The sequence below is a fragment of the Limulus polyphemus genome, unplaced genomic scaffold (genome assembly GCF_000517525.1).
Source record: "Limulus polyphemus unplaced genomic scaffold, Limulus_polyphemus-2.1.2 Scaffold13, whole genome shotgun sequence".
Classification (NCBI taxonomy): Eukaryota; Metazoa; Arthropoda; class Merostomata; order Xiphosura; family Limulidae; genus Limulus; species Limulus polyphemus.
Genome location: NW_013665623.1, coordinates 1,309,139 through 1,331,450, shown reverse-complemented (window position 1 = coordinate 1,331,450; position 22,312 = coordinate 1,309,139). Strand labels below are relative to the sequence as shown.

General features: G+C 32.2%; 1 protein-coding gene across 1 annotated transcript in view; it reads left to right on the top strand.

Annotated features, from left to right (window-relative positions):
- LOC106456987 (aquaporin-9-like) overlaps nucleotides 1–22,312 on the top strand; it is a 40,644-nt gene that overhangs the window by 4,971 nt on the left and 13,361 nt on the right. The window contains exons 2-4 of the mRNA XM_013916374.2: nucleotides 11,116–11,242; nucleotides 11,788–11,925; nucleotides 16,997–17,115. Coding sequence (XP_013771828.1) covers nucleotides 11,116–11,242; nucleotides 11,788–11,925; nucleotides 16,997–17,115 — 384 coding nt within the window. The remainder of the gene's footprint in view (nucleotides 1–11,115; nucleotides 11,243–11,787; nucleotides 11,926–16,996; nucleotides 17,116–22,312) is intronic.

Below are 22,312 nucleotides of genomic sequence, written 5' to 3'. Positions count from 1 at the left end.
TGAAATCAAGACTAATTGCATCAGCACTTAGCAGCATAAAGGGTCGTAGCTGTAGTCCCTATGAAGTATGACATATGTCGTACCATTCTACTGGATATAGACGTTTGTGAGATCAACAATGCTTATTCCTGTTCACACCATACCCCCACCAATATGATATGCATCATGTTCCTCTTTAAAAATTGGAACGACATAGCTTCAAGTCCTTTCTAAATAATATTTGGCTGCAGGGTGAAAAGCGACTCATCGGCAAAAATTGATCCTCATGTTTTTAATGCACTAGATGTGTTCTTGGAACCATTATAGGTGAGGTGTTTTGTGTTTTCCTAAGAAAAATGCACCTCACTGAGAACACGTGGCGTACAGACTGACTTTCTGAAGTATGTCTCTAACAAGATGTACACTGAAATGCATACATCTGACTGAGCTCCAAAACCTGTAACCTTGAATTGAAGTAGAATCGACAGATGGGCATAAATATGAAGTTTTTCATTACTTTGAAGCGAATAGTAGGGCTCACAGTATTCTAAACTGTTCATAAACCTTGTTTGGATATCGAATAAAACCTTGGATGTCTTATCTTGTTGGAGAGACATCGGACGAATGGAAATTACCTAATAACAGCTAACTATTGCAAATTGGTTCCAAGTATCTCAAAGTTCGATAGCAGAATGACGTGAAACTGCTTACGAACCAACGATACGGTTATTTCGACACCTTTAAAAGGCAGACCATCATCACGACACAGGTAGCCGATTGTAGTGTAGATTGAATGACCAATAACCTGCATTTCAGATCACTCGATTGATCGTCAGATGCCTAGTTTCTATAATGAACGGAAAAGGGTTATTAATATATTTTATACCCATGGCTTTTGCCTTCTAAAAGGTATAATATTAGAAATTTCTATTGCCTGATAATTGTTTTGAGCAATGAACTATCGCCACGTTATCTTACGCACATGTTTCAAATGTCTAGCTTTTTTTTTACACTCCGTTTGCTAACACCTAACTTTTAATTTGGCGCCCCCCAGTGGCACAGCGGTATATCTGCGGACTTACAACTCTAGAATCCGGGTTTTGATACCCATAGTGGGCAGAGAACAGATAGCCCATTGTGTAGCTTTGTGCTTAATTACAAACAAACATTTAATTTGGACTTTGGTTGTTTTTGATTATTACCCATTCAAACCGTCTCCAAACATTTTGTTTACTGTAAGCTTTGATCTGATTCATAATGTAAAATAACTTGAACTCTGTATTACAATCTTAAATTTTTGTATCTATCACACAATGTTTTCTGTACTTTTTCAATATAATTGGTTAGCAAAAACGCGATATCTTCTAATCTAAATTCGAAATTTGAAACTCGATGTTCGTTTTGTTCTGAAAATTGAACCTCAAGAAAACCTAATTTTTTGAAAAATAAAACATGTATAATGCATTTAAGATAAATTATGTAGAACATAAAGGGAGTGGGTGTTACATTAAAGCGATACTGAAGAGGAATAATTCGTGAGATGAGGAGTCAACCAAAAAAGAGGGCATCATATTAACGCCGAAAATTTCTCGGAATTCATTGTGTTCAAAACTTAGTAGTATTGGTTATTCGTGTTTAGCTTACCTGTGGCTCACGTTACCAGTTATGTACATATTATAATATCACCTCACGTAAACTGTGTTTATGTACCTTATTCTATCATTCGGCTTTGTTTTAATATTAAAAGGATTTAACATTCTCTACTTTATGAACATTTTGTTTAAACCAGATTTTTATTAGTTTGTCTAAACTGTGACATGCAATCAAATATAGAATAAAGAGATTTATTTTAGGTGAAACGAAAATTTCAATAGTAATATTTTACGCTTTGCTATTGTAAAATCAGCTTGCTGTTTTTTAAATACTTTATCGAGTTTAAGAACTAACAAAAATACCAGACGGAATTATGAAGTAAAAACTGAGCCAAATATTTAAAGTTTGAAGCATTTCTTCCTCAGCCAATACAAGAAGTTATCTTTAAAGCTGAAACAACTACTATTTTAAGTTCTGGACAAGTGTTATGGGCAATATGCCAATACATGTTTTGCATCCTGGGGAAAGCTGGCAAGAGAGCACAATTATAAAAAAAAATAAAAGACTAATGAATTTAAGGCGATATAAATACTTTCTTCTGTAATAAGTACAATATGTTGTGAAAATAAATTAAGCAAACTGCAAATCAAATAAGCTTCTGAATATTTTCATTGCTATACAAAATCTACATGTCTTTGTGGTCCAGGTTCTTCTACAATAAAACTTTGCTAAAGAAGAAAGAAAATTGTTTTAATCCCTTACTTTGTACTCTGAGTCATAAACTAGCTAAAATGGATTCCATGTTAAACGATAGAAGGTGTTGGATTGTCAAAACTGTTGATGCAAAAAGCATTCACTATGTTTGAAGATAAAAAGAAAATTTTGCTATTTTTGAAGATGACATTTCCCATTTTATATCAGAATATTTATACATCTCAGAACATTTAGTTGTTGTTACAGATGAGCAATATTATGAAATGCAGTCCATTTCTTCGTGATATACGTCCGATCCAAGATCTCTCTGTTGGTAAGCTTGTTTTAGGATGAAGATTGAAAAAAAAACAACTTTATGTTCTTGAAGGACAATCACTTCATAGGCAGCACAAAATATGAGAAAAGAGATAACATGTTTACAATGCGTTATTAATTTTTACTTTAGAGATAAAGTAGAACTCGTTGGTTGTATGTCAGCGTTGTTTAAATGGGGAATATGTTATAATTTTTGTTTTCAGAAGAACTATTACTTTATATTTAAATGCTACATAATATGTTACCTGATAAATCATATATCATCTTAAATTCCACTTTTTGTTATGAAATTTAGATTTTATGTTTGTTTGTTTGTTTTTTTAGAGCAAAGCGAAATTGGGCTATCTGCTATGTCTACCGGGGGAATCAAACTTCAGATTTTATCGTTGTAAGTCCGTAAACTTACCGCTGTTCCCCCGGAGCACTAGGCTTCCTGACAAATACTTCATGTTTCTAAGGTTGAGTTGCTTATTCTAAAATTTAAAGTTTTTCATTAGATATTTGACCGTCAAACATTTTGTCACATGCAAAAATATGTGAAGGTGAACTGACATAAATAAATTAACATGTTAATTACTTATTTGAACAAAGTTTCACTTTTGTCAAAAAAAAAAAGAAAGAGTGTTAACTTCTTTTTTGTTAAATATTCAATATAAGTAAATAAAAAGTCCCACAGTAGCTCAGCGGTAAGTTTAAGAAATTATGACGCTAAAAATCGGATTTCGATACCCGCGGGGAAAGAGCACAGATAGTCCATTGTGTAATTTTGCACTTAGCATAGAAACAAAAAAAATGTAAATAAAAAGTAAAACTGTAAAGATAATTATTAAGAATTTTCTTTTTTTAAAAAAAAGATACAAAAAACAAATTTAAGTTGCTTCAGATAATTTATTCATTATCGTATTATTACCCTCTAATATTTCGCTTGCTGCTTCATCAGGGACTCAATCTACCCCCCCTCCCCCCCAGTTAAATAAAGAGTGTGCTTAGTTTGGTTAAAACTAGAATAAACCTGTTGTGTAGGGTCCGTACAATATTTAAAAAAGTGCAAAAATAAATTAATATTTGTTTTCAGATGAGACTGTACCAAATATTTACCTATTAAAACTTTAAATACGATTGTTTTATTGATTTTTAATGGTCTTTAATTATGAGCATTAATTTTTTTTGCAGCTTCTATTTTTAATCGTCTAATCGCATTGAAACACTTCTAGTAATTAGCGATAGGATAGGAAAACCCTAAACCAATTTCAACAGAATATTTGTAATTTTACATATATGTTTTCATACTTCTTTGGTCAAAAAAAACATTAAGTTTGAGGGCTTATGACTCTAAAATTAGGGGTTCCATTCCTGCAGCAAACATAGCATAGATAATCACTATTCAGCTTTATGTTTAATATCAAACGCAAACAGGTTAATTAAAAAAAAGTCATATTATCATTTCACTTCTTGTTTAAAGCTTGACTTTCCAATTCAATTTTATTAAGAACTAAAACTGACAAATATCAATATTGTTTTTTTTCTAGATTATGGTGAGACAATAAGTTATGCTAAAAGTGACCCCTTTTTTTATAAAGGAGTTATTAAAGTGTACCTAGAGATCATAATGTCAAAGGAATGAGAACATTCAGAGAGTTTGTTTTGTTTATCAGTTAAGTTACTGTTCTTAAAGTTTTTTATGTGATCTATCTAGGTTAAATTTGTTAAAGAAATTATTTCTATGATCATCCTAAGAAACCCTTATCAGTGAATGCTTGCTCTGTAAAATTAATTAGTCCTTTGCAGTTCGCCTCAGAGAATTTTTAGTCTTGTTTCTGCTATTGTACTAGATAAACTCTTGTGAAGAAATGAAGTTAAAGAGTCAATCTTCATAAGAAATGTTACAGTCAACAATGAATTTCGTTATCTTATATGTTAATCCGCATCAATCTCCTTTATATATTTATTATATTAAACAGATATGTCATTTCACGTGAACTAAACTTAGCCTCAGATACTAATAACGATTATTTAATCAGGTCAATAACATCAATCTTCTTTTTCAAAGTATGTTTATTTTAGCATCTACTGAGATAGCTTGTTTCTTCAGTTTACCTTTTTTTTTTTTTCATGAGCTGCATCTCATACTTAGAAATGACGCTAATGATTCCAGACGTACATAAGAACTGGCTATAAGTGTCATTGCTTTTCGGTATCAACTGGCAAATCCTGTTGATAGCAAGTGTGTTAACGAAACTAGTCGACTAAAGCAACTAATAAAGAGCTTATATTTCATTGTACTAAAGTAACGTCGATTTTTTTTTACTTTTAATATACAGTAGCACGATGTGCCTGAAAAGAAATTATTAATCCTTACTTTACTTGCTTTCTCTCCGTTCTTATCTAACAACTTATGATTCATTCTTTCAACTTTTTTATCTGCTTCCTTTTTCCACTTCTTTACTTAACAACTTGGTAATTTCGTTTTTCCACTATTTATTTACTTAAATCTATCTTTCTCGTTTATCAAGTAAAACATTATTTCTATACATACGTATATATTCATTTAACCCTTTGTTTATTTGTTTTCACACCTCCTTATTTAGTTAATGAAACGTACTTTCATACTTAATCCTTTGCTTATCTGCTTCCTTTGTTTTCCTCTTTCTTTACCCAACAACTAATGATGTCTGCAGTGGCTTAGCGCTAAGTATATGGCCTTGTAACCCTAAAACTGGGTTTCGATAGTCGTGATGGGCACAGCACAGATAGCCCATTGTGTAGCTTTGTGTTTAACTCCAAACAAACAAAACAACTAGTGCTTTTATTTTATTATCCTTTTTGCCCGACATTTCTTCTTCTTCTCGTTTACCTATTATAACTTCAATCACTTGTTTTTCAGTTTTCTTCTCTTCTTTATTTATCTAAGTATTGTGTAGACAGATATATTTAAAGGACATCGAGTCTTGGGCCAATAATGTGTTAAATAAATAGGGAACTATTAAAGTGGCTAACATGAACATATTAATATATAATATTGGAACAAACCATATAATTTTGTTACCTTTTGATTAAAATTGGGAATCAAATATAATAATAAAAATAATACATTAAAATGACATGGAATTAATTATCTATATATATATATATTCAAGTATGGATATCAAATCATACATGTCTATCTGTTAGTATAAACTTTAGTTTATGCTTATCGTCCAGTAATGGGATTGCATTCCGGTTCCTAAACCTATGCATTCGCCCTTCAAGTTGAAGTGTAGTAACGTTTTAACTTCGGTTTAATTTTCTTGATGACCAAAGCGTCCTTGATTCTTACATCTTGTTCGTTATTAAAGCTACATATTGTATTAAAGTTATTTTCATCTAAAGTCCCGTACTTAGACTTTGAAGAATTACCAGCAGTAGACTTCAGATACCCTTTTATACGCTGCTCTAATAGTCATAAACTTAAACCAAAGTTTCGGCAATGAAGTTAAAAAAAAACAAACGACCTTTGATCTCTAGAAAATAATGAAAAATATTTTTATTTTAGCAATGTTTTGCCATATCGGCTTCATCAGGGTTAGAAGTACAAGAATTGTTGAGCAGCACTAGCCCTGATGAAGCCGCAATAGTGAAACGTTAGCTGAAATAAAAAGTTTTGTATTATTATTACCAAAACGTCCAAATCCCTCCAGTATGCATTACATATTCTGAAAAACAACAAAAAATTAAACCAAAGTCGAATTCTACTTCATTAGGAATTTAAATACTTCTGAAAATATTAGTAACGTATTGTTGCCTCTCAGATTTGTGCATGAGAGTTATAAGTCTATACGTCTCTTCAACAAAAAATAGATGCTTTATTTTGTTTCATGCATTCGTAAGGGTAGAAAATCATACAGTGAGCTAGTTGTAGCTATCTACTCACTAATGATAAAAAACTTGAATAATTATTCCAACAGATATTTGAAAGCAGACATCTGTCTTTAGCAGGTGTGTTTGAAAACGTCCACCAGTGGGACAATGTACTACTTAGAATTATATGTTATATAAATCTTGGGACGAGAAATGTTTATTTTAATTCTCTTTACAAATATTATAAGTGTTTGTGCCACCCAAGAAATAAACAAATGTGTTACACAAGACCTAAGACGCGTCTTACATTGTTCTTGTTTTGCGACAGTTTCTATTGTTACGAATGAACATAATACACTGACATCTTCAAATGAATAATGAACACGAGGAGGTCAAACACAAATAGTTGATATGTGGTTTTAATTGTTATTTGTGCAGTTTATCAGTAGTTAACTTTATTCGATTACCTATTTAGACTTTACTTTCTTTTTAAGGTTTAAAATAGTGGAACAAGTTTATGTCTTACACTAAAGCCTTGTAAAGTACTGTAGCTAATCGCACCTCCTTTCTAATTTAAGATCTTAATGCACGCCAAAAATTCTTACAACTACATGTATCAAATCATTCTATTTAGGTCCATCCATTAGAGATGGTACGACGGTATTTCGACCGTCAGCAGCTTATTTATGTATCTGTGTAAGCACCTAATTGAGCCATTCCACCCTTCTAAAGTATTTAAATTCAATTTAACTTACTGATATTTTTTGTTTCCAAAATAATAACAAAACTTTGGTATATGCGAATGGGTTATATGATGTTCAAAATTACCATATATCTGAATCTTTCGGGGTTTTGACAAATAGTTCACATAATATACATAGAAGTAGTGAAAAAAAAATGGAAATACCAATGTAAAGTCCCTTATAGGGTGTTGAACCACCACGTGCGACCAGTACGGCCTGTATGCGCCGCGGCATAGAATCTACCAGTGTCTGGAATCCTGCAGAAGGAATGCGACACCACTCTTCCACGACGAAGTCAATCAACTCACGACTAGTTGATGGAAGTGGAAAACGTTGTCTCAGGCATCGTTCCAAAATATCCCATGCATGCTCGATTGGGTTCAGATCTGGGGATTGAGAAGGCCATAACATATGGATAACGTCAGTGTCATGCTCATCAAACCATTGGAGGACTCTGTGGACGGGGCATTGTCATTTTGAAAGACACCCCTCCCTGCAGGACAGAAATGCTGTAACATGAGGTGAAGATGATCACTCAGTATCATTAAGTAACTATTGGATCGACCTTGCCTTCTAAGGGCATGAGTGCACCAAAACCATGCTAGGAAAATGCGCACCATACCATTACGGAACCACCAGAACCCTTCACTGTTGGAACCAAGCACTCAGGGCTGTATAGTTCTTTAGGTTGGCGCCACACTAAAGCTCCCGCCAAACGCTCCCCAACAATCATCCCTCTTTCAAAGTCACTGAGATCTCCTTTTGCAGCTATGCTAACCATGATTATAAGCAACCAGGCCTGTCCACCCTTTTTAATACATGACTCTATGCATGCTGGGACGTTATTTGCTTACTTAATGGACAAGCGACACCTTATATACTCGTTGTCCCTCATTTACCCAGATGTTTCCTTTTTTTTCTCCACTACCTGTACATAAATAAATAATCTACAACAGATGACAGTCAATAAAAATATCAAAAGTATAATATAAAGTTTGTAAAAGTATTATTATGTAAATGACTGAATGTATATAGCATTAACTTTATTTTTAATAAAAAAGTTGATTATACTTAGCTTTAAGATGTTAGCTTATCACAACTATAGAAGGCTGTTGTAATATTTAGGGCACTTGAGTATTAACGATTACAAAAAGTTGAACGTTTTAAAAATCATAATTATATAAAGATTAATATAGCAAAAATGTATTATCCAAATGTGTGAAATATAAAGTTTCCTATTCCAACATTTAAACAGACAATAAACCAAACTAAGGACCTGCGCTAATGAAGAGAGAAAGGGAAAATTCTGCTAAAAAAATAAATATTTATTTTAAGAAAAAATTTGAAGTAGTAAATTAATAGTTAACGATTCGTAAGTACAATGATATTTGAAATTAAAACTCGAATAAAACTCAAAATAACTTTGACGAATAGCAGTAAATGACAAATGGTAAATGTACTACATTTATACATTTCCTTATATGAAGCAGTACTAATTGTCGTTGGTTGTTAATTACCTATTGCGTTAGTATAGTGTACTTCCATACACAAGTAAAAAAGTAAAATAATATCAAAAGAATAAGGTATAACACTAAAAAAACGCAGAGTGCTAAACAAAGTGTCATGGGAGTTTCTACTTCTTCGTTTCAACGAAGATCAATAAGAAAAACATTTTACAAATTGTAGCCCTGGGTGTCATACATACTTGTTAGGTCAGGCAAAAGAAATATTAAAGAGAGTCAAAGTCTTCCTCACTCCTCTCATCAAAATAAACTTCCACGATACTTCTGGAGCCAAGATATGTATGTAAACACAAACAAGAAACACAATATAAACTCACCAACTGCTGTTAAATGATATCAGATTTGATCAGCAAAGCTCTACGGTTAATCATACATTAACTTTGATCTAAGTTTAGAATAATCTGAAGCTTTCATAATCGATTTATTATTAATCTACAGATAACACATAACAATATGTCATAAGGAAAAAAAGTGTCAAAATATAGTGCCTGTAAAAGTACCTAATTTGAGTTAATTATCTGTAATAATCACATTATTTAAATCACACTTGTTTGTTTGTTTCTAGTTAGGCACAAAGCTATACAATGGGCAATCTCTGCAGACTTAAGTCTTTGGTTTGCGTCTTTTTTCTCTCTTCTTCTGACGGTATTTGAATTACACAGCATATTTTCGTAAATTTTGTACTAAATAATTTTGTAAAATACAAATTTCTGAAATGAGATGCTTAGCAACGCAGTTGTTTAAAACTTATAACGAAACGAAAAATCCACATAATTTGAGTTTTGAAGATTTGTTCTCGTTGAGTAAACGTTTTCACAAAGTGAACTCATTGATTAATTAAAATCTGTTAAACACATGTTTTGAATGATCAGAATAACGCATGTTCTGAGAACCATTTTATATCTAAAGTTCAGATACACATGTAGTATCTGATGGTATATAAATTAATAATTTAACATTCAAAACCTTTCAATATGATGCAAGTCTAAACTGATAATGGTGAATAAGAAATTAGTCAGCATTTCTAGTTTTCAGTATACTGACGAAACAACTGTTCATATTTCATTCTTTTTTTCGAACTTTATCCCAATAAGAACAGATGGAAGTTCAACAAATGTTGATGTAGTTTCAAATATATCTTAAAACATTCTTCTCCAAATCCGTTTTAAACCAACGAAAGCTATAAACTGGGCGATATATTTCGTCATTGATGTCTTACAATTAAAATGACGCTTTAGCTGCATTGTTCATGCTCTTTGAAGTTCTTCCTTTTTCTAGAAGAGTTGCCAAATTTTTATAGAAGATAGATTCCCCCTAATTTGGGGCAAAAAAGAACATATCCGAATTCACCAAATAAAAGAAGGTTGCGATTGAGTATTTTCTTAAAAATATTATTTGTTGGTATTTATAAATAGTTTATTAATTATATCAGATATGGGAATCTTGATATTCGAAACTATTTCCTACCGCTTAGTTCACAGATGATTATTATATCTAGCAGGCATCCCACATTTTCACAAAATGTTAGTAAAGATCCCGAAAATGGTAGATTATGCGAAATTTTAAACTTGAAAATTGTAAAGAATACTTGAGATCGTCTCATATCAATAGTTATATTTTTTTCAAGGCTTGGTTACTTAACTGCAATGTAGGGTTGGTGGAATTATATATATATATATATGTTTACGAGAACTTTTGTCAATTGCAATATTTCATGATATCTCTCATCGTTAGCTCAGCTACATACTTATGGTAAATTGTTTGTTTGTTATGGATTTCGCCGTCCCTAATTTAGCAATTTAAGACTAGAGGGAAGGTAGCTGGTCATCACCACGCACCGCCAACTCTTGGGCTACTCTTTTACCAACGAATAGTTGGATTGATCGTCACATTATAACGCTCCCACGGCTGAAAGGGCGAGCATGTTTGGTGTGACGGAGATTAGAACCCGCGACCCGCAGATTGCGAGTCGAACGCCCTAAACCACCTGGTCATGCCGGGCCTACTTATGGTAAAGACGTAATCCTACTAACGCAAGGAAAACATTAAACCACACTATCGAAAGATTTCTATTTTTCCAGTTTGAGTAGAAATTTGCCAGGCACGATTTTATGGTGTTTGAATTTGCGAGTTTTTTCATCAACAAAAAAACAACAACAGTTTTTGATATTAAACATAATTTGTGTGTATTATCTAAATATTTCGAGACTACTTCGAACAAAACATCTATATGATCAGCTAATTTATGAGATTTTTATGCAATATCTTTCAACTTCTTTAAGATAAAATTGTATTTGTAATATTAAGCCATTTCGTTAAAATTTGGAAACGCTGCGTCACATGTCACATGTCGTAGAAAGTGTTATTTACTTCTTTATTCACTTATTATAAATTGCCGTTTTTTCTCACAGTTGTTTGGAGGCGCAGCTTTTGCACAGACTGTTCTTGAAAAGAGAGGTGTCGGTGATGTTTTTGCTGTTGTTTTCGCATGGGGTGTTGGAGTGATGATGGGGCTGGCCACAGCTATGGGAGTTTCAGGTATAGATAAAAAAAACAAAAACAACACGAAGTTTCAAAGAACGTGTGTGTTAAATTTTAAACACTTTTAAGCATTAAAGATGTATAGTACAAGAAATGCTAAGCGAATAAAAATATGGTGAAGAAGATTGATTAAAACATTAAAAAAATGTATTGAAACTTTGAAATTAATATAATATAGCGTAATTTTTAATAGTACTAGACAGTATTTAGCTTCATCGATCTAGCTTCAATAAGAAACCGATTTAATTTCAGCAGTCTTAAAGATTTATGATTTCGAGTAAAAACTTCTCCATTCTATGCTTTATATATATAAATAAATTAAATATACAGAAAACTTATTGGTTTACTAGCTGAATATCACTCCTAGTAAATTCAATTTATTAAAGCAAAAACAAAATACAGTCTAGAGTATTTGTTTTTCGATTGGTTGTTTTCAAATGTTTACTCAACATGATTTGTAGTTTTCAATCTAAACTACTTTACTTTATTATTCTTGAAACTATTATTACTAGTTATCATTATTATTATTACTATTATAACAGGTGGTCACATCAACCCTGCGGTTACTGTAGCATTTGCATCCCTAGGCAAATTTCCCTGGAAGAAAGTGCCCGTGTATCTGGTCGCTCAACACTTGGGAGCCTTTGTAGCTTCTGCCATCATATATTTTAATTATATAGGTAAGTATGTTGAATTTCTTTTTGTATAGATAGTGTCTTGATGATTGATTTGAACTGTTTTAATTTGTAAAGGTTCAGTAATTAAACTTTATTAATATATATATATTTTAGTCAATCTGCTTACAACACTTAGTTCGTACAAATTAAGATGATATGTATTTTATTTGGACTATCATTTAGGGTAAAAATTGTCAAGGTAAAAATGTACTAAAATTTCGAAAATAAGGACTAATGAGATTCATTACTGCTTCAGTGTACCTGTTTGAAAATTGAAATACTTGAAATTAAAAATTGATTAAATAAGATAGATTTTACGACTTCCTTAAGGTTACATTGCAAAATTACCGTCCAATATCAAGATATTCTCTGATAAACGATCTAAAACTTCGTAAATTGGTGTAACATGTAGATAGAAACATTTGAAAAAAAAAGTTAATACTATCAAATTGAGATGAAAAATAAACTTCTATAATGAAAAATACTGCAGAAGTATCGAAATACTATAATTGCTTACTAGTATATGGAAATGCTTAAGCATTCCTCGTTAGGGTAGAGCAATTTAAATAAAAATATTACGAACGGTTTAACTATTTGTCGCTTATTAATATTACACCATTAGCAACAGAAACCACATTAAAAGATGACAGAGTTACTTATAATTTACTCATTACTATTCTTTTTAATACCGCGAACGTCCAATCCACTTAATTTTGCTTTACTGTAATACATTAATACATTCCTGGCATTACAGCACAGTTTTGTTTTTGCTAAATCAAGTTATTACTTTCCACAGAGATTCTTACTCAATCAAATTATTTGATTACCGTAACTTAGCAACAGGGTAAGTACCAAGGACGCCCTCTAGTGAAACATCAACAAACAATAAAATTGCATCATTTATATAATTACATTGTAAATACCAAGGACGGCCTCTAGCGAAACAACAAGAAATAATAAAATTGCAGCATTTATATAATTATAAATAGTTCATTTAATTAATCTTATTTTTTTGCTATTAAGGCTAGGTGAATTTGAATTAACTAGATGTTTTGTGTATATCAAATCTCCAGTGCAGCTATTAGAGCACCTCACTAATAAAAAGTACATGAACAGTTGCTAAAATTAGCAGAACTTTTGATAACGTGGGCCGGACTTGATCGAAGTTAGCACGCCCAGACTAAGAAACAGATGGAGCATGGCTCGAAACTCGTTGACACAAAACGTGCCAGAATTTCAGGGCTATGGATGGACTGTAAGAGTCATGTTCAAATCCCACCCGTGGGTCAGACAACATAGCCAAGATTTGACAACAACTGCCTTCCCTAGTTGACTAGTTGTCTTTTAGTTTAAAATTAGGGACTTGTATATATACAGATAACTCTTTGTGTAGCGTTGCGCAATATTTCTGAAATTTGTAAATTTTATGTCTATCCTTCAACCTTTGCTCCAAATTATCATAAATTATTCTTCGTGTACTGTTCTACTGGGATTGACCCACTAAGCACATAATGAAATTTATAAAAGCAGTATTCACTCATCTTACTTAAGGCGTGAACATTTATAAATATGATATCAAATTGAGTGAAAAAAGAAAAGGGCAAAACTAATGTTTTCAAGACCCTCTTTAACGTTTTTTTCAATACATTGAATTCTCGTTTTGGGAAACAAAAGCATTGGATTTCTTAATATTTAAATTAAAGCTGTTATTTCGAGTTTATTAAAATTTAACATATGAAGTGGAATTATTAACCTTATTAGAACAACTTTCTTCGTAAATTGTATAAACTGAATCTCATCACTATCACTTTGTTGAAAATGCTACATCCGTTGTTGTTGACACAGTTTTACTAATAAATTGCTTTGGTTAAATAAATCAAAATATATAAACACAAGACTAATCTGACTGGGAGCACTAGTGTTTATCTTCGTTGTTACTGAAGAAATAATATATAAAGTGTTTGAATTACGTTTAGTAGTTCGCCATCATTACTTCTTACAACTTAGTAAGGTTATAACGACTTAAGAGATAGTAGAATCATATAGTATTTTATTTATTACTATAATTAAGGCCGGATTATATAATTGACAACAAACATAGTATTGGTTACGGATAAATATTTTAATTATTTATACAACATTTTAATCTACATTAGGTAATTAACGATTTTTTCTCCAGATTATTTCGATTTCATGCTCTTAGGATTCCAATTTATTCTTTACTGAAGATACAATTAGATCTAATGTGGTAACTTTAGGCCTAGCAATGCAGATACATTTATAACTTTTCTCTACGCTTTTATGAACGATAGTTACTTTCACACAGACTACTAAACTTTGGTAAAATGTTAATATTTAAAATAAAACATATAATATTTCATTTATATTTAATGTATAATATAAAATATTCATATATAATATACATACTAAAGTATAGCTTATAATTAGGAAGGTAAACATTTCGACTTGGTTATTTCTCTTGTTTTTTTAAGTCGAAGTATTATTGCTACTTGATCTATTGGGCTTATTATTAGAAGAACCTTGAAAAATTGGTCGGATAGTAGAGATCTTGTGCCAAGGCCGATGTCAAATACTTCAAATGTATAATAGTGTTGAAATATAGTATGGAATTACCTTGATTATTTGTGTTAATAAAATATATAAAAATATTCACAAAATTAATTGAGTAATAAAAAATTATAATATTCAGATAAAACGAAATAGATAAACATAACAAATAAGATTTTCTTTTTTTTTATTAAACACAAAACTACAGAACAGGCTACTTGTACTCTGCCAAAAGCGAGTACCAAAACCCGATTTTTAGAGTTATAAGCGCTCAGACTTACCTCTGTGCCGCCGAGAGGCTAATAAATAAGCAAGTTAGTGATCCACACCAATTGGTTGTTTCCTAGTGATTGATAATTCATAATTAGTGCCTCGACATCTGGACTGCACTGTGAGGACGATTTGTGACAGAACTCTATTATTGGGGAAAGGAGAGCCTGTGCTTTGGTTAGTGCTAGACTCCTCTAGCGTGTTGATCCTAATGCATCCATTGTAAATCTGTGTATGATCTACAAGTTGTTGAGAAGGTTTTATTTTCTTTTTACAATACACCAATGAGCTAGTAGACCGGCCTAACAGACCGAAACACTACTACTACCATCATTATGTGGTTATCACAGTGGAATAGAAACCAGGATGAATGCTTCTGAATTTGCAGATGATATATTAGAAGGCTTTGAAGCTGGGCTGGAACACCTTGACTGTAACTTTAAATCTTTAAGAAACCCCAGTAGAGTCCATCATTCCTATAATAATGACTAAATGCTCAGAATATACATCAGTATAACATGTATAAGGTGAATCGTAGTTGCAATCTGCTCCATCTTGGATTATGCACTATTAGTAATCAGTATAAGTGCTGCACAGATAAAAATATAAGACTGTAATGATACAAAATACCTGTTTAAGACTTGTTTTGGGATGTACTTCAGCTACTCCCATGAAAGCCCTGTGACACCTCACAAGGTTCTGCAGCATCACAGAACACCAACAACAGTTATAAGCAAATTCTTTACAAGTGTCTTTAAGTGTAAAGATCCTCATTCTATCATCGAGCCACTATCGTTTTCAGTTGCGACATTCCAATTCCACAATGACGTTCAGTCCTTAAAATAAGCAAGGGATTGCCTAATGTGCCTCAGGAAACAGTCACGAGTGGACAGATGCTATACTGACATCACTGAGATAATTTGTTACCACCTGATCTCAACTTTTTCCCCTTCTGGAATAAACAGTTGTTGCCACTTGGAGTTGTGGAAGTCAACCTAGGCAGAAGCTTTTGAAATTGGAAACTGGGTGAAGTATATAAAGCCTATTACTACCTAGTTAAATATCATAGTGAACAGTTACCTGACATCATAGCCACAGATGGTTCATACTCTACGGATAGTGAGACAGATGGCTGGTAATTCATTGTTTCACGGATCAACAATGTTCTACACAAGGCTGGTGGAGCATTCAAGCTAACCACAAATAACACAAGGGTGGACTTGGAAGAAAACTCTCCTCTGGATTACTGAAAACAACATACTACAAATACACAATGCCACAAAAGTTATATTTGTGACTGACTCACAAGCAGTGCTAGGTGAAATTCAGAGTGGTTGGTTCTGATGGTGAATGATAGAAAGCTAAGTAACTTTATGTTGAGACCATCATGTGGATGTATGTACAAGACTATGCAGTGGTAAAGCTAAATGAGGAGTTGATATGCTCTTACGAAAACTCCATCGACTTTCAGAATGAGACTGTTGAAAAACAAAATACGTATAGCGTAGCTTGGAAAAGTGAAAGATGGAGAATCAGTATGACAGCATAGAGACAGAGTACAGACCATTGATAATGTCGGAGGTAGAACTCTTCTACCTGCTGCGAAACATCCAATATCCACTGAGGGTCAAGTGTCTGTTAGCAAAACAGGGTGAATTTCACCCAGTACTGAACTCAACTTAGTTGAAGCTTATAGTTTATACAAACTATAGGACCCTCTGTCAAATTACAGAAACACCATGATTTTATGTTGCCTGTGAGGACGTAAGTCTTATAAAAAGCATCAATACAAACAATATCATTAATAAGATAAGCTGTTTTTAAATACTAATGTATACTAGAATACTAATGCTATATGCGTAGATAAATAGTTATGTAGATAGATACCTTAAATATTCTGTATCACTCACTAAAATCTCTTAGAATTTTGAATCAGACGAACCTATACCCATTCATATAAATATTTTGTCTATATACACATATATGTATATATATTAGTACTGTATATTAACAAACGAAAAACCGTTAACAGCTGCATATATTTTAAATAATAAAGCAGCGTATATATGTTTAGAGTTTAAAGTGCCTTCACAAAATATCCAAGACTCGAATGAACAGTCTTAGAGTTTTTATTTTTTATGAATGATATGTTAAAATGGCTTTCCATATGTTCATGCTAATGGTACAATAATATGTATACCTATCAAATTAATTTCATAATTCTGCTTTTGAACAGATGCTCTCAATTGGTATGATGGTGGTAATAGAACAGTTCTAGGAGAGACTGGTTCGGCTTACATTTGGGCAACGTACCCAAAAGAGTACGTGTCCACTGCTAATTGTCTCTTAGATCAGGTGAGTTACCTTGAAAGTTTAACAATGTTATGTATTCTATCATTTTGTCAAAATATTAGCAGAATATGCTAAAGACAGCCATTTCTGAGACGTATGAATCACAGATTTCATATTGCAACAAAGCAATAAATTTACGATCTACGATTAACACCGTGAAACATCTGAACATATTTCATTCGGTCTCAAAGTTACCAACTCTTAATGAAAAACTGAAACCATGTCCAGAAATAACGACTAATATAACTTTAATATCTGATAGCACCTATTGTTCATAATGCGGTGGAGCGTCGAGAATACAAATTCAAAATTAATTAAAACATCTAACAACACTTGTAATTAGTGATGCTGTGAAGTATTTAAAATATAAATACAGCATTAATGAAAACATCAGGCCGTACCTGTACTTCGTGATGCTGTGAAACATTGAAAATATAAATACAACATTAATGAAACAGCTGACAGTATATTAGTTTATGATGCAGTGAAGCATTGAAAATATAAATATATACATAAAGACTCTAACTCCTCCAAATTTATTGGGCCAATCGCAACCAAAATTTGTATTTAAGCACTATGAACTATGGGAAATTGAATTTAACCATATTTCTATTTTATAAAGCCTGTTCGTTAATTAATCCCAGCCTATTGAGTCAATTTCAAACAATCTTGACAGGTTGACGCTTTAGACAATGTTAAATATTCTAAAGGGATTCAAGGTCAAAGTATGAAAGTTGCTGGATTGTTTCTCAAAATAACCATGTTTTTCTCATGGTCAATGATATGCAGGGTGTTCAAGAGTGAGATCACATCAAAATCTTTATTTGTTGGTAGATGGAAAGCAAACTGCAAATGTTACTTATGAAGAAACTTTGTTATAATTTTAAAATTTTGATATAAAGTTTATGTTCAAGTTATTACTTAGAAATATATGATTGTTGTTAAACTTACATTATTTTAATGAAATTTAAACATTCCTCGTCAGTTGACGAGTATTTCAGCTAGTATCTTAGTATATGATGCTGTGAAACCTTGAAAATATAAATATAGTATTAGTGAAATTTGGTAAGTTAAGTTCCTGTCCTGTTTCTGTACTATGTTGGCGTACAGAGGTAGCCCAGGGGCTAGTTTAAGTTTTTGAGTTTTCATGGAATTTCCCGCATGTTCATTGAATCTAATTATTAGGTGGCGTTTGGTTTTGCCAATATAGAAGACCTTATAATCTCCATACGTGTAAATATATACAAGTCACGAACAAAAATAAATTGGAAGAATGCTTTTAGTGCGGTAAACATCCTGTATAGCATAAGGTGGATTTAAAAACTAATCTGAATTAAACTTGGGGACATTTACGATTAAGTACACGTTTAATTTGACATTTTAAAGTTAAGCTTTGTTTACCAATGTATGGAAGACAAAAGTACATAATGAGTTTGGGCACTGTTGGTAGTTCAGATGGATTTGTGAGTTTCTTAGTTAGAAATGTATTGGTAATTTTTAAAATAAATGTTGTGGGTAGCCGTTTCATTTTGAGTATCATGTGTGAAAGGAAATCTCTGAGTGTAGAATATGATACGTGGAAAACATGTTGTAATCTCTTTTTAATAAGCTGGTTACATGATTTATTTTGTATGTAAGCGGCATAAAGCTATCGAATTGTGTAAGGAGTCTAGTAAACGTCTTTTTTCCTGTAGATATACAAAATAAATTAGTGTTACGTTTAATGAGAATGTCTAAAAAATAAAAAAGGTAGATAATTATTATTTTCAACTTCTCATGTAAATTTAATGGCAGGATGTCGTGAGTTCAGGTATTCTAAGAGCAGTAATCTTCATTGTGAAAAAGAATAAAAGTTTCGTCTATATACCATCTCTAAAGGATAGGTCTGAAGTCAGCGGGGCAGGTGTCAAGCCATTTCTGGTCGTGATAAGAGAGAAATACATTAGATAACGTTGGACTCTGCGCGGAGCCTATCGCAACGCCATCTATTCGTTCAAAGAGGGTGTTGTCGAATATGAAATGTGAACTATTAGTTGTAAGGTTCGGGCATAGCTATTTCAAGTTTAGAACTACCTTTCAGTCAAAAGAGCATTAACTCAGCGCTACCTGCCACCTATGCGGAATTGACAGTCAAAACAATTCTACAGCCGAAACTACAAAGAGTATCCTATGGCAATCGTGGCTCGAACCTTAGAACTTCTGATATGTTAACAAATAGTCAACTCCTGGTTCACTGAATTACGTTAAATCATGATCAGAATAACTCTCGCTTTAAATCAGATACTTAACGTTAATTTTATTACCATACGTTTGAATTTCATTTGATCACCTGCTAACACCTATATTTTTAAAATGTTTTCTTTTAAAATATTATTCTTAATATAGGTATCTCAATGTATCTCCTGTATGAGATTTTTCAATAAGAAACATTAATTTTTTAACATTTCATATATTTTTTATCTCGTGAACATTTTAAAGAATATTTATTTGAAAGCACAAACACGAGAAACAGTGTCAAAGGGCCTGAGTTTATCGATTGATTAGTGAGTGTATCGGACAGGGTCAAAGGGCCTGAGATTATCTATTGATTAAAGAGTGTATAGGACTGGAGATCAGAGGGTCTCCAGTTCGAGACGAGGTATTACTAAACACAAAACACTCTTTGCACTTTCGGTTGCAGGTGTTCTATAAAAGTGACAGAAAATCTCACTATTCAGTCTAGAGTAGGCGAATGCTGATGACTGGATGTTTTCATTCTGGTCCATAATTCAAAATTAAGGACGGCAGTGTTGAACTACATGGACATAAGATGTGTTCATTTACCTATATTATACGTATGTAGGTGAATACACGAAGTCCATAGTCTATGATAACAATAATTTACTAATTTAAGAAAGGAAAATTTTCAAATTGATTGAAAATTGTTTATGAACAGTTATTTACTTTCTATTTCACCCCAACCCCCAAAACCAAATGTTAATTATAAACAGTAACTTGAATATGTCGCAATTGTTGTTGTTACATATTTGTGATACTTGTACGTGGTCCCCTTCATTGAGTTGAACTAGAAGTACACCCTTAATTGACCAGAAATGATCAAGTACTTAGTCATCATCATAAGGTATATATATTAGGAGTGATGAATAATACAAAACAGTATCTCGAGTGTCAATTTCGAAAACGCTTGAATTATTGGATTGGTATTTTTATAGATGTGTAGAAAACATCACAAACCATTGAGTTGTATTTCTCAACAATTTAAAATATCAATGTGTACGGTATTTTGATATCTAAAACCAGGAATACATTTTTTTCAATCGACCGAAAATAGCTTAAAACCTTTCTCTAATTTTGAAAGTTATTATTAGCAAATAATTTTTTACCAAATTAAAAAAAACAATTCCTGAAAACTGCAGTTCTTTAAATAATAAAATAATTTAAAAGCAAACATTTTACACATAAATGTGGCGAGACTGAAACACTAGTATATACTCTGAAGAAATACCATATATCTTAAAGAATATATATTACTGAATACACGATATCAGAATTTATCTGATAAATATCACTATGGACAACGTTATTCAATGAAATATGTTCGTTCTCACCAAACTCACATCTACCGAATGAACTATAAAGTATAATTCAGCATGTATTTATCTAACAAATATCGGAGCATAACTCTGATCACTCCCTCATATTTTTATTTTTTTCTGTTTTATAAATTGCTTTGTATTACAGTTGTATAACATCGAACATTAGGTATGAGAAATTTTCTCTTACACCCCAGTTTTAAGTAATTTTTGTCACATATGCAAGTTTCTCCTTAACTCTCCAAACACGGGGTCGGTCAATTTGACCGAGTCACGTGACCTTTGTACTTGTTTAAAGTTGATATAAATTTAATACTTATAACTCTCTATATATTGAGTATATCTTCACGAAATTTGGCAGTCTTTCATTTAATATTACAAGTCTTTCACATAGAAAAAGTCATATTTCTGTCCCTATCTACTATTTAGCGAAACCACAGCCAAGTGAACGGGCTTGGAAAAATCAGCGAAACCACAGCCAAGTGAACGCTGATTTTTCCAAGCCCGTTCCCTTGGCTGTGGTTTCGCTAGATAATAGATAGGGACACTGTCCATTGACATTCATGGACAGTGAATATATTGAGTATTTGTTTTGAATAGTCCGTGTGCAAAGTAATTTTCGTGTTAAAATTAAAATACTTTTCGTCATCGCAAAAATCTAAAATTTCCTTTGTGCAATCCTTAAAACCTCCTAAATGCATTTCAAACGTTTTTTTCACTAAATCCTTATAGTTTATATGTCATTTTCTCTACCCTATCTCAAAACGGGATCGGTCAATTCGACCGACCTCGTAACCACCAAAAAAATCTAAATAAACCTAAATTAACCTTCTTTTCTTTCTAGAATGACTTCAAATTGCAACCTGAAACTACATTCGTTTATCCTAAGTAGCTCTAAGTTCATAACATTATACATCTATTTAAAATTAAATTTCATTGTTTTATTGCCCTTTGAACCATGTCTAATTGCTATCCCCGCCATTATAAGTTGTAAATCACTCTGAGAACCTGCAGCTCACGTTAAGCTATCGAATTACATTATCCACGAGCTGCTCGCTTGCGTGACTCGTGAACCATTTTAATTATATTATTATTACTTATTTTACCTAATCTAGTCTTAAATAATTTAAAAAATCCGTACTTTTAATTTTAGTTACTTTTATAATAATAAATAAAGAATAAATATGAAAAACAAGAAATAAAGTACTTACCCAATCTCCTTTTATCTTGCCCTCGATTGTCGAGGAGAGTTAAGCTTGATTTTTCTTAGTGATTATAGTAAAGCATTTAAATTTTTTTAGCTAATTAAGTAATACACCAAAGAATGTAGACTAATAACATGCAAAAAGTAAACAAATTCACTTACTTGTAAAATGTTTCCTGACTTTCTAACTACGTGACAAAAACCGTTACAAATTCATCCAAGCTAGTCCTTAACTTTCCCACGGGAAGGATGTTGCTACTCAGAGTGAAATTAACAGTTATCTGTTCAGAACACAATCTTATACAATACGCCATTTGATAGATGGAAACCTTGACTTTCTATAGTTATAGGTAATATATAATGAAACGTAAGAGAGAACTATCAACGAATTGTGAAAAAGAGG